This window comes from Aptenodytes forsteri, unplaced genomic scaffold (assembly GCF_000699145.1).
Source record: "Aptenodytes forsteri isolate BGI_AS27 unplaced genomic scaffold, ASM69914v1 Scaffold153, whole genome shotgun sequence".
Classification (NCBI taxonomy): domain Eukaryota; kingdom Metazoa; phylum Chordata; class Aves; order Sphenisciformes; family Spheniscidae; genus Aptenodytes; species Aptenodytes forsteri.
Window position 1 is genome coordinate 1,218,535 of NW_008796178.1, and position 13,405 is coordinate 1,231,939.

The 13,405-nt window shown below is 39.3% G+C and overlaps 1 protein-coding gene across 1 annotated transcript in view; it reads right to left on the minus strand.

Moving 5' to 3' along the window:
* Positions 1 to 1,701: 1,701 nt before the first annotated feature.
* Positions 1,702 to 13,405, minus strand: part of UTP6 (UTP6, small subunit processome component) — a 13,205-nt gene continuing 1,501 nt past the window's right edge. The window contains exons 2-19 of the mRNA XM_009287722.1: positions 13,267 to 13,403; positions 12,601 to 12,642; positions 12,422 to 12,514; positions 11,724 to 11,771; positions 10,856 to 10,919; positions 10,187 to 10,305; positions 9,508 to 9,585; positions 9,027 to 9,108; positions 7,709 to 7,790; positions 6,899 to 7,080; positions 5,970 to 6,049; positions 5,184 to 5,261; positions 4,827 to 5,006; positions 4,020 to 4,100; positions 3,073 to 3,182; positions 2,924 to 2,990; positions 2,553 to 2,625; positions 1,702 to 1,981 (exon numbers count right to left, since the gene is read on the minus strand). Coding sequence (XP_009285997.1) covers positions 1,824 to 1,981; positions 2,553 to 2,625; positions 2,924 to 2,990; positions 3,073 to 3,182; positions 4,020 to 4,100; positions 4,827 to 5,006; positions 5,184 to 5,261; positions 5,970 to 6,049; positions 6,899 to 7,080; positions 7,709 to 7,790; positions 9,027 to 9,108; positions 9,508 to 9,585; positions 10,187 to 10,305; positions 10,856 to 10,919; positions 11,724 to 11,771; positions 12,422 to 12,514; positions 12,601 to 12,642; positions 13,267 to 13,403 — 1,754 coding nt within the window. The 3' untranslated portion in view covers positions 1,702 to 1,823. The remainder of the gene's footprint in view (positions 1,982 to 2,552; positions 2,626 to 2,923; positions 2,991 to 3,072; positions 3,183 to 4,019; positions 4,101 to 4,826; positions 5,007 to 5,183; positions 5,262 to 5,969; positions 6,050 to 6,898; positions 7,081 to 7,708; positions 7,791 to 9,026; positions 9,109 to 9,507; positions 9,586 to 10,186; positions 10,306 to 10,855; positions 10,920 to 11,723; positions 11,772 to 12,421; positions 12,515 to 12,600; positions 12,643 to 13,266; positions 13,404 to 13,405) is intronic.

Sequence of the window (13,405 nt, forward strand, 5' to 3'; positions counted from 1 at the left end):
AGAGCGCGAGCGGCGGTTTCTCCCGCTTCAGCGTCGGTGCGTGCAACGCTGCGACCTCCCACATCCCTCAAGCTGCAGAGACTACTGCTGCCTGTGGTTTTTGAACGCATAATGCGTAACTTCTTTCATTGCTACTGGAAATTGTGTCCAGTGAGAGAGGAAAACAGTCTGACTTGAGGGCAGAAACAAGCAATTAAAACAACTGGAGAAAAAAGGCAGAGAAATACAGACATACAAGCTGTAAGAAAACACCTTTACACTTATAGTTGTAAATAAAGTATCAATGCCTTTCCAGGCTCTGTGGCTTTTTAATCTTGCCAAAAGATAACAATACCCTTTAGGCCTCGTTCTAGAAGCATGCTCAGAGAGAGCATTAAGAGATGGGAAGCACCTGTACTGAAACAGATTTGGTAGGTGCTTCATGAACAGCTGTCAGCTAAGCGTGCTTTTAGGAAATGCATCTCACTCAAAGGTCCTGCAGGTAATGAAGTGAGTGGCACAGCTCTGTAAGGAACCAGAACAGGTAAAGAAAAAGGGCCCACCTTCAGAAATGGTAGGAGTTACCAGCTTTGCTGGACTTTAAAAAAACAAAACAAAACAAACAAAAAAATCCCCCAAACCCAAACTTTGCACTTAAAAGCTTTTTGTTGTGCAACTGAAGAAGCAAGACAAGTGATTCAGGGGAGGGAGTAACATAACAAAGGGCAGACGGTATAAGAGGAGTGATTACTGGGGGGAAAGCATGATGCCAGACATGAGACAGCTGAGAACTAGTGGGGAGATAGAAGATAGCCTGACTAAATAAAAGCTTGGGAAAGACAAAGCAGGACATACTTCAGATGTCACAGAAGCAGCAATCTTAACAGGCTGTTGCTCCAAACCTTGTTTCCAGCTACTCAAAAGTTACTGGAATTTGTTGCTTGAGAGGAGCTGCAGTTTCTACTTGTGCAAAAAATCTTCAAAGAAATATTTCTCTGTATATATCACCAGTCACTGGGCAATTAGATAAAGGAACATTGCTGCATATTCCTGTACTTTCCCTAGGTATCCTCTGTTGGTCTGAGGATAGCATTTATGCTGATTTAATGGGTTTGACATGGGAAAGTGTGGCTCTGCAAACAGCCAAGGATAGCACTGTCTCAAAAAACTGTTACCCATTTTTCAGGCATTGTGGTCAGAAAGTTGAAGTGTTGATCAGAATTTTCTACTGTCACATCAGGGACATTTGTAACAGATCTCAGCTCACCTCTGCATTTCATAGTCACTCTCAGAATTACAACTTCGGATGCAAACACCAATGTAAGGTGGTTGCACAGGTGGTTTTGTTTTTGAAAAGAGGATTACAGATGACTTCAAGGCTAGGAAACAATAAATACCATCATTTTACAGATTGTTTCTCCAGTGTTCCACTTTTCATTATTCAACTTACTAAGATACGAAGATCTCCCACAGGTGTCATTTCCATGGGTTTTGGGGTTTTTTTTTGCATTTATGTGCTATAGTATTAGCTTTCCAGAGTGTAAAAGCTGATGCATTATGACTATTCCATCTGAATGTTTAGGCAGGAGGACAAGTTTGCTCTCAGAATTCTCAAGGAAGAACACCCTCAGAGACGCCTTTGCTTTCTCCTCTAACTGTGCACTTGAACTTGCCAGTGGCAGAAGCAACACTAGAAAACTGCAATGGGGCACATGATTGGTTTTTTCCTCACAGGCAAGAATGTAAAGAAGGTACACTTTAATATGATCCAGGCACATATTTACCTTTGTACAAAGAAGTTAAAAAAAAATCCACACTGTCATGTTGTAGCTATTTATAGTTTTTCATAAATGTCCAGTTTGCAATAAAGTGTATTTGGAAACAAAGTCTTCCACCAGGTCTCCCTGCAATATCTTCATAGCTCGCCAGTGAATGCTCCCACAGTTTTCTGGTTTGCCTTGGGGGTGACTTAGCTCCTCTTTGATATAATCCAGCCAGAGGTCTTTAAAAGAAAAATAGACGTTCTGTTTAGATTTTATTGGATATTACTTAACAAACATACCAAACCTAACCTAGAAACTCTCTTTTTGCAAGTGTCCATGATGTTAACGCAATGAGGTTTATTTTGTGAAATTACAACCCCCTGCCCCTTGATGACCAAAAGCCTGGGTTCTATTCCCAGCTGCAACAGTGATGTCTTAAGAAATAATGCAGCAATAATTGAGCCGTTTACTTTCTTAAAAGGAATACTGCAGAAATCTTGATTATAAAAACATAGCTCCAGACTGTTCGCAAATCCAAATGAAAGGTGATACGCATCTCCTGTGCCAGCCAGTGTCAAAACCTTATTTGCTAGTAGTTCTGCTGCAGCCATCTCACCGTGAACAACGACCCTGGACTGAAAGTGAAGGGTCGCTGCAGAGTGTCATGCACTTAATGGCACAGAAGAAATAAGCTCTACTCTGCATGACCGCAATCACAAGGGCAGAACAAACAGCTACCTTTTGAAATGGATGGAAATAAAAGAGGCAGCACTCAATGAATGAATAAATAAATAAATAAAATCCCCTTACCAGAATTTGTTGAACCAAACTCTCTCAAGGCACGTTCATAGTATTCTCTCAGATGAAGCATTTTGCAGGATTCCTAACAAAGGAAGGTATTAAAAGGCCATTTATTTTGTACAGAAGTGAATCTGCAGCTTCATTAGATTCTTACAAAGAAAAAGAGTCATGGTAATTACACGGGCACACACACACTGCCAAAGATTAGTTACCATGGAACTTGGTTTTGTATTACATGCTATGAATCAACTTTAGAAGACAAATATGAACTGATCACAAATTAATGACACTACTCATAAGCCCTCTGCTTCCTATTTAAATTGAAAGTTAGAAGTGTATTTTACAAATACAAGGCACTAACTGGATATTCAACAACTTACTTGCTCCTTTTCTATTTGGATCATCTTCCTGAAGAAGTCAAGTGAAAATGGACGATTTTCACACAGGCTGAAGTAAAAACATAAGTAACGTTAGACTTCAAACCTTTTAACATGTGCCCTAGAACAATCGTGTTTGAAGGTTTTGTCACCTGGTAAAGACTCTTTTAACTTTCTTATAACCACCATTTCTGTAAGTCCAGTCAAGATACTTTTCTTTCATCGTCACAGATTCAGCAGGAGTTGTGGCATGTAAGGATCTCTGCAAGTTTGAAAGGAAACAAAAACAAAAACCAAACCAACCACATAAGCTACAATTAAAAGGCAGCAAGGGAGAAGAAACCAAATAGTACCTTCTCCCTAATTAGGCATCTGACATAAAGCAGATCTCCTAAGTGAGACAAAGTACTGGCCAAAAGCATCCCAAATCATGTCTGAAAGACAGCATTAGGTAACACATGCAGTATTTTTCAAATTAAAATATTAGTTGTAACCTAAAATACATCTCATCCAATATTCCATACAGCTGGCAACTGGCATTTCCCCAATATCCTTCATGTAGAGCATTGTGAAACCCTCTGCAAACAACTGAATTCAAGCTTCCACCTGAAATACATGTTGTAAATGGGGGCGGGTGGGGGTGGGCAGGGAACCAACGTGCCAGGCAAAGAAGAAATATTTTGCCCTAAGCTATTTAGGGAATTTACAGTGAGATTAAAGTCCCAGTTTTGTTCTTGAGTTTTCTGTAACAAGGTTGATGTTTTCACACAGATTGGAAAATTCTCTTTTCCATGTTCAGATAGACATCTGAAAATAGAGCAAAAATTCTAGACCACAAAGTAAAAGAAAAGTAAGAGTCCATCATTGGTTGTGCTTACAAACATCTAGATATCTTAGAAGCATGGGGACAACATTTGTGCTTATGAGCCTACATCCAGCTGACTTTTGGTAACATACACAGTTTTACTTGAAATTCTTTGATATCAAGACATCCATGAAGGAACTGCAGTATAAAGCATTGTTACATGTTCCATCCACACACATTGTTCCTCTTTATTTACACACTGTCACAAAAAGCAGATTTCTATTAGCTAAGTACCCGGTAGAGAGCTTCTGTGCCTTCCTTGCTGTTTGTGCCTTCACTCCATTCCACCCAGAGGCTCCATAATGGCAAAGTGCCCTGCAAGGTAAGCAGATAAATCAAATGACTGAAATACAGTGACCCCGATTTACAGAAACAGACAGCAACACATCCACCAGGTTCTGTATTACAGCTGCCATAAAAAAATGTCCTTTAGGCATAGCTCTTAGAAAGACAACTTTGGACTGCACACTGAAATCACTTCTTGTTTCCTTCCTCACTTACAGGACAAATACTACTCAGCTGGACAGCTGCAAGACACGTTGCCAGGGATGAGAGACAAGTTCTTCTGCATCACCGAACACTGCAGTACAAATGTAACTTCCGAGAACAGCAAGGAGGAAAAAAACAATCACCTCCTTGTTTCCCCTCCTCACTCCTTGTGCCCAGGGTTTGAAATAGAACAGTAAGAGAGCACATAGCTAATTCAAGGCTTGAAATACCACACACGCAAACAATGTATCAGGGCAGTGAAAAGGAAACACATTTTTCAAGTAAGACACAAAGAATACCAGCTGACTGCTAGAAGAGTATGCAAAATGTCACCTGTGAGCATTCAGACTTTAAAACTGTGAATATGAAGTGAATTTGCAATTCCCTAATGCTCCTGAATGCAATGTGCATGTGAAATGTCAAGTTCTTATTTTTGACCTTAAAAATGGTTAGGGACTTTGAATGCCTTGTAAAGGAAAAAAAGCCTCAAGTAAGTATCAGAGGCTTCCTGTCTAAGACTAACGCATGCAAGTCCATAAAGCCAGCACAGACCTTAGATTTCACATGCTTAACGGCTTCTTCAAAACACTGGGTCACAGCATCACTCTTCAGTTGGATCAGCACCTGCAGCCTCATCTGCCACATTTCCACTGACAGGCTGAAGCGCTTAGTTGCAGCTTCTGCCACCTCTGTAGCCGTCTCAAAGAGGTTGGACTCCAGTAATAGCTGAACCTAAAACCCAGCAGATACAGCCCATCACCACAAGAGATTTGTAATACCTTGTTAAAAAGCAAGGCCTTGATCAAAATATTGCCCACCTTTCTATCTATGCAAAATGGTAAAGATAGGCACTTTAAAGACAAGCAATGCAGAACAGTCTCACAATCTATTTTTTGTGTCAACTCTTACCCACTGCTTATAGAGAGCTTCTGGCAGCAAACTGGATTCATGGGTTTTGTGGAACACACTCAGTGTCCTCTCCAGCCTCTAGAACCAACAGAGAAGAAAAAGTAAAGAAAATAAGCATTATTCCGGCATATAGCAGACCCCAGCATCTGGTATATGTCAGAAGCCCAGTGGATTAGTGTATCAACATGTCACTGAAATTCAATAAAAGTTACAGATCTAATGCTTTAGGTACCTGCATACATTCCAAGATAAAGGGGAAATTTGAGCATTTGAATTACACTTCTTCCTTAAAGAGCAAAAGAACAACATAGCAATGTATTTTCACTGTATTAAAAGGGAACCAAACTGCACAGGACGAATAGTTAATTCACTGAGTCACACTCAAGCACAGATGCATAATTAAGGTGCCCACATGCCAGCACCAAACTTTACTCAGACTTATTTGCAAGAGTCATTTTAATTCATCCTTTTCTTTGAACAAGCACAGGTTTGCAGGACTATCAGGGAACATTAACAAGTTTGCATTCTTAACTTCCATCCAAAGAGGACACTGTACTTCACTGACAAGGCCGGTTTATGCCCAAGTTGTTCATGTTCAGGCAGGCCACATGTGAGCCTGACAGTAAAAGTGATCCCCTCAGATGAAGACTAAATGATTTTTAATGATGGCCGCAGGTAAGTACTTCGGATAAAATGTCAAAATATATTTGCTCCTTGTCTGATAGATTACAGAAGTCAGTAAAAATAGGGATGATTTGTTACTACAATTTCCTAATAAGCTTTTACCTTTTGCTTTAATTCTTCACTGTTGGTTTTCCTGTTATATCTCTCCAAGCAAAAAGTGATGTAGCATTTCCACATGTCCTCTGTAGAATCAAAGGCATAATATCACACTTTACAGAATCACAAGAGTAAGCACAAATATTTATCTTTAAGGAATGCAGAGAATCCAAGCACTAAGTGTTAATGCCAACTTTGTTTTAAAATGTTGTATTATAAAAGAGGCCCTACATTTATAACATTAACATTTAAAAATGGCTTCCCAGTATAAGCTGCAGACAGTAACTCTTTCTAAAGAGCATCAAGCTCTTGCTTCAGCTGAGGCTTCAGCGCACGCTGTCACAATTAATGTTCAGTGCCTGTAGTTTTCAATGGGCCTGCAAGAGTGAGGACACTCACAGGCAGTCGAGAAAATCCTTCTTTGTCTGCCTGACTTCAAAGGCTGTATAAGCAGCAAGTTTAAGTCCACTCCGCAGATAGTCCCTTGATAGCCTCCTTTGAGAGTAAGGACAATGCCAGATGTTGAAGTTGGATATCCACTCCACTGGCAAATCAAAAACATTGCTTACCCACAGCTAACCAGCAATATACCTGAGTTCTACAGGTTTCCTTTCTTTAGGAAATTTTCTCTATTTACAATTCCCAAACCTCTATTCATCTGTGGGCTTCTATTCTCCTCATCGGTTAAGTCACATTAATAAAAGCAAACAAGCAATAAAAAGAACTTTCAGTTAAGCAGCTCCTTCGAGAGCAAAAACGCATTGGAAAATAACCCAAATAACACATAAAATAGATCCCAAGAAGATAGCACCTAAAAACTGCTTGCTTTCTCTTAGGTATGGTAGAGCCTGCAAACACCTACTTCAAAACTTTCACAGTATACATTATGCTAAAGTACCAGGAAAAAGTGTTGAAATGCAGGCAGAACGTTTCACCTGTTGGGACTGCTCTCACAGCCTCTTCAAAGACTGCACAGCACCGTTCCTCTCTCTGGGTCATTTCAGATACTTTCATCTGTTTTGTGGTGTGTTCTGTGGACTGCAGGGACCCCAGCTCCAGCTCACGACGGGCCATGTAGTCCCATGTAAGAGGATCATCAGCATACTTGGTCTGCAAACTAAACACACCACGTCTGTAATACCCCTCAACCGCCATTCTTCTTTTGCAGGTATGTTTAGAAGGGTTGTTATATCGGTATACAAATGTACTTAATTTCTAAGTAACCAAATGCCAGAGAAAAAACATTTTACCTTTCCACAAGAGAAAGACAAAATATTAGCCTATTTTGTTTTTTTATTTAATATGGATATTCTCCAGTAATAGCATGAACTAGACAGGAAGCTTTCGAGAGAGATCTTTCTTTCAAGAGAGGAACAACTGAAGAAACTAAAGATGCAAAAGAACCACAAAGTACACTGGGAGTACTGCAGTTCCTGCAGTAAATTTACGGAAACTAAGTGTAGTAATTATTCAGCAACAACTGTATTTTATCTAATTTTTTCTTAGCAGCTTCTCAAAGCCTTTTTCTGAAGTTAGATACAAGTATCCTTTTCTAAAGAGCATGCTTGCCTCATGTTTTGTTTTTCTTAAAGGATTTCCCATAGGCCTTAACACTCTATTTCCCTAGAGGAACAGCCTTTAGTCAACATGTCAACCCACTATAAATTAGAGAAGTTATGAGAACAAGTTTCTTAAAAAACAAAATAAATAAAAAACCCAACAAAACAGAACATAAAGCACCTCACCTTTCAAGAATTTCTTTTTGCAAATCTTGGGTAAAATCAAAAAGCTTTGCAATAGAAAGCACAGCCAGATGGAACTCAACACCTACGTTTCAAGAAGAGGGAAAAAAACTATCAAGTGGAGTATTACATCCATTGCACACTTTGCATTTCTGTATCTTTGCAAGCTTTTGTCAAGACACAGATAACATTTAAGTGCCTAGATAGATACCCCTTTCTTTTCTATAAATCTCAGTGTTCCACCCATATGATAAGCCCTATGTTAGGATGCTGATTGTCTGACCATATTCTTCACGACTTCGTGTTAACCAGTTACAAAAAAAGGCCGTGAGAGGCAGGACATTCCAGACTCCAAGTGATAAACTAGTCCTGTCCTGACATGCTTACAGATCCTTCCAGCTTGGTTCCACTCGCAAATTTAATCAGCACCTCCTCTACTCTTTCATTTGACTCTGCCATGAAAACACAGAAGGCTCCACACTTGGGACAGACCTCTCCAAAACTGCACACAGTACATGTCAATGAATTATATCCATCCATCTTGTATCTCTGTAACTTACCTCTGAGAATGCTAAGTGACACGACTTGACATAATTAGTTCACTGCGAATCTGTATCAGCCATTACTCACCTCCTTATTTTTAGGTGCTTACAAATCATTTGTATACCTATTTATTCCAGTATTTCTCCACAAATTTAAATTCAGCCAACTCTTTGTCATTTCCTCTAATGTCCTTTTTCCCCCCTCTACTTTTCAATGCTGTTATTATATTTTGCCCATTGTCTTCCAAAATATCCCCATCTATCATGGTTTCTCAAAGACACCTGCTACTACTTTGCAGTTAATTTACCCAATTCTCTCAATAAAATGGGTGAATTTTACCAAGCCTGGTTAATTTAAAATAATCTAACCTGTTTCATTATTAGTCTGAATTCTTACTTCTCTGTCACTAGTGCTAGCTAATTAGTTGTGACCTAATGTTCAGTAAATAACAAAGCAAAAAAGGTAATTCTGAGCTGTCCTCCCTTTGTTTTTTAAACAAACAAACAAGTTTTGAGACTGTCAGCTCAGCATCTATGCCACTTCAGCCCAAAAGCTGTTGTACTGGAAGAGGTGTCAGCCTGCAGAACAGTTATGAAATCAGAATTATCAGTGCTATTAATTTATACTTTGGCATTATCTAGGTTCTACTGAAGAAACGGTGTAGTTGAAACTATCTTAGTGTGTACACTGGAGCTAAGTCTATCTGTATTACCTACTGGAGAGCTGAGTTAAAGGTGACAATTTTCCTATTGAATAAGTACAAGAAATGTTAAATTACCTTTAATTTTCTGAGCAGCATCCCTGTAGATTATGCGAGCCATTTCCCCACTGAGAATCTCTTCAGAATAACTGAATTCCCCCTGCAGTATCAAGCATAACATCATTGAAAAAATTGAAATAAACATCAGAAGAAGATACTAGTGTTTTTCTTCATCTATCTTTACCTAATTTGCACAAGTCAACTATAAAGAAATAAGAGATAGTTAAGTTTAACTATTCCTTTCCAGAAATTACTATTAACTTTCAAACTGGGGGATGTAACAAAAGACTTTACAAATGCAAAGAAAAATCAACGTATGAAGTATTTGAGCTGAGCATCAGCCAACACTTGAAAAGCTTAACTCAGGCACAGGACAGGAACAAAAGCTTTCTCTAAGCTGTTCTCAAACAAACCATTAATATAGATCCCTTGAAACTATGCATTCAAATGTGTGATACACAAGCAGACAGTATCTCTTAAGTAAGTTTAGCTGACCTACCAAGTCCATCTTTGCTTGTTCAAATTCTTTCTTTTCCTTCCTCTGTTTTTCAGCATGCATCAGCTCCATTCTGAAATACTGCGAGAGAGAGAATAAAATTATGTTATTTTCGGGGTGGGGATAAATCATAAAACATTAAGTCCACAAATGTGGTAAAACAAGCTCTACCCCAGGAGCTACAAATCAGGACTTTGCCAATATCCCACATATGTCCAAGCGCCTTGTTTTTTAAAGGTTTGTGCATATAGCTATCTGCCCTACATATTTACTCAGAAATTTCCCACATGTAGAAATTACTACTTCCCAGTCATTCTTTAAACCCTAACTTGCCCTCAAAGAAAACCACGTTCTCTAGCAAAGGCTAGGGATGCCAGATCTAATCCAGAGAACTGTGTCCTAGCAGAGCTTACAGTACTTTAAAAGGGAATTCTGACACGTTTATCAATAAACAGTGTACAATCCTCACTCTGCATACATAAATACATGATTTGCTAAACAACTGATAAATGCTACCAGTACAAAGTACTTTTTTTTTTTTTTTAAATCTTTTTGACAACATTTCCCCACTGATGGGGAAACAAGTTTTTTCCAGTTTTCTCAGACTGATCTGAACAATATGCTGGACTGATTTGCTCTGATCGATCAAATAACTGGTTGTAGAAGAAAACCAGGAACTCACTTCTTGATAAAGTTTTGGGCACTCTGGATGGAAGCGTAAAGCACGAAGGAACAAGTGCCTAGCACTTTCTGATGAGAGTTGTGTCTCCATTTCCCATTTTGCTGCCATAATCCACAGTGCTGCAACAGATGATACAAATAAATTCATTTTAAGGCAAAGCAAGTGGATGGTCATGAGAACCCATTTTGAAGCTACTCTCCAGGATGCAGAGTTTGTTTTTGTTTGATGTCCCCACCCCAACATAAACCATGAGCTCAGCAATGGAATGAGACTGATTATCTCCCATGTAAAACCTAAAGGACTAAAAGCTAAGCAGATCCAGGAAGTTTAATCTGGTATAGCTACAGATCCAGTGATGTACAACGATGTCTTTAAAAGCCAAAAAGCAGCCATGAGTATTCAACATCTCCTACCTCTCAAACATTTACCTAGTCCCCAGTCTACCTGGGAAATGGTCATTCAGACCAAGGGGACTCCTACTTCACATCACCTTTCGATTGCTCAGCACAATCCCTGTCAGAGCCCTTCTCTCTGAAGTACAGCAAGGCAAAGAAAAGAGAGTAGGAACTTTTACCCCAATAGCTTGAACTGAGATCTGTAAGAACTTAAACCAACGCTATACAATCTATACTCGGTCATTTATACAGCACTCGCCGTTGTTTTATTTACCTGGTTTATTGGGATGAATGGCCAACATGGAAGAAAACACCTTACTAAGCTGATGTTTTGCATTCTGTAAAAGAAGAAGTTTTGCTTTACCCACTCTAGTACTGAACTGAGCCACCAGCACCAAAGTTTCTTTATGAAAGGATACAAGTTGTAATGCAGTTGTACTGGAAAAGACAATTCTCTGCTACCTTATCTTCGGTAGTTTCTCGTATTTGTTCAATACTGACCAGCTTTCAAATGTTACCAGACTAGATTAGCATAGTTAACTCAAACCTTTCTGAACTACATAGCTAACACAAACATTGCCTAAGTCACAAATCCATAGTCTCACTGACCACTTTTGAGGTAAAGACTGCATTTTTATTAGCCACTTGCATTACTATGACAAGGTCGCCTTCTTCAGTACAGGAAGGACAATGACCGAATGCTAATAATAATGTGAAGACTTGCACAGGTAAGTTTACAAAGTACAGAATTGCCAGAATTATACTTTTCAGCATATCCACTATAAGAAATGTTTGGAACAAAATCACATTTCACAGACAGGTGATCCATTCATTCCAGAGAAGGTATAACCAATATTATGATTCTCCCAAACCAAATGGTACTCCAGATTCAATGCAATCAGCCTCACCTTTGCCACCTGCAAGCATCAAATTTCATACTAATTCATTCTGAGTCAAATTCTACACTTACATACATCAGTGAAAATCCCAGGCAGCTCCAATAATACTATCAAAATTATTTCAGCATTACAGCATGTGGCAGTGAAGTTTGTACCCCTATCTTGTAATTCAAGTTCCAGATGCCTGATTAAACACCAATCCAGTATCTCAAATCAGGTAAGATTAGCATTTTGAAAACTCACCCACTGCTTGCAAAATGCAACATGTGAAAGCCAAAGCTGGACATCTTCCTGTTGGAAATGCAAGGGGGAGAGAATCAACCTTACAATAAGGCAAGCACAAAGTCACTTGCACATTGATAGGCAAACGATATGCCCTTGATACGACGACTTGGCATGCAGAGAGAAAGAATTTTGAATCTTAAATTCCCTTTTTTTCCCCCCAGATCTTCAAATTCCTGCAAAACATCCAAAGAAAACCAACCCTCCCATCTCAAGACACACCCTCTCAGCCTCTCCAATCAAATCTGTGTTACACTGAACTCAACAGAGAGCTCACTGTAACGGTTCCTAGGCACCTCGTTTAGGTTTTACCATTAAATGTATCAAGACAATCTTCCCTTAAAGCAGCTGAAAGTTTTTTCATTCTGCTTCTAGTCCTTGCAAGCAGAAAGACCAAACTCACATGGCAATACTTGTCTCAAGATAGTTGAGGACTAGTAACTCAGAAAGGACATAATATTGTTTGTGTACAAAAAACGTCTATCTGACACGAATGATCTATTTCTAGGCTACTGCTAACTGTAAGACCAAACGTCCACTTAGTTTTTCTATTACATTCTTCTGTATTATTGCAACTATCTGGTGGTAATGATATCTAGATAATTTTTACATACCAAAAGACCATTTTTCAACCTATCAGTACAAATAAACTTATTTACTTTCCATTTTCCTGTAGCACGGTTGAAGAGGCTATGGACTCTATGCAGAATAGAGTTCTCAATTTCATCCTTCTTAAATGAATATCCAATGCGCTAGAAGGAAAAAAAAAATATTAATTTTATTGCAACAGAAAATTTGGCATAAAGTATTTTGCACTCTAAATAATTGATAAACTTACTGCTCTTCTTTTCTTGATCAGTTCCAGCAGATTAATTTCATACTAGAATGGGGAGAAAAAAACATTTTAAAGCAAATGAGGAGACACATAACAATAACGAAAAAAATACAGATCAAGTTTTTTAGAGCTAGTCAGGTGGACAATAAAAACTAAATCCAGGAAAACATAAGCAACAATTTTTTGGCCAGATCACTACATTTCTAAGGCTGACTGAAAGTAAGCTGGAGTACTTGTATTGCACATGATATTTCAGACTTGAGCTGCTAGCACCCCACATATTCCTAGAATCGTAATGCACAAGCCAAACTTCTAACGCCACAAAAAAAAAAAAAATTACACTTAATTACAATTTGCACAGCGCATCAGGGAACTGGGGTCTCTGCATCCCTGGAGAGAGAAGAAACTACAGGACAAAATCACAGCAAGAAAGACGACTCTCTCACCCCAAACTCAGGCACTAACTGCCAGCTACGCTTCGCGATCTGGTGCGCCTTAATAAAGAGCCTATGACAATAAACCTCTCACGAGCGAACGCCACGGGCCAGGTGAGGAGAGGCCTCAAGCAGCAGCCGGTTTCCTACGTGGGTAACTACGAAATCACTTAACTTCTAACTGAGCCGGATCGACGACGTGAGTTAGCACGCTCTCCTGATCAGTAAAGCCTACCTGAATATAATTAATAAAATCCTCCTTCCGAAGTGCTCTCCGCTGTATTTTGTACTCCAGAGCCGAGGCCTTCCTCAGGACGGCCCTGCGGGAAGGGGAAATCAGCGAGCGGAGCAAGCCCGGCCGCGCCGCGTGCGCT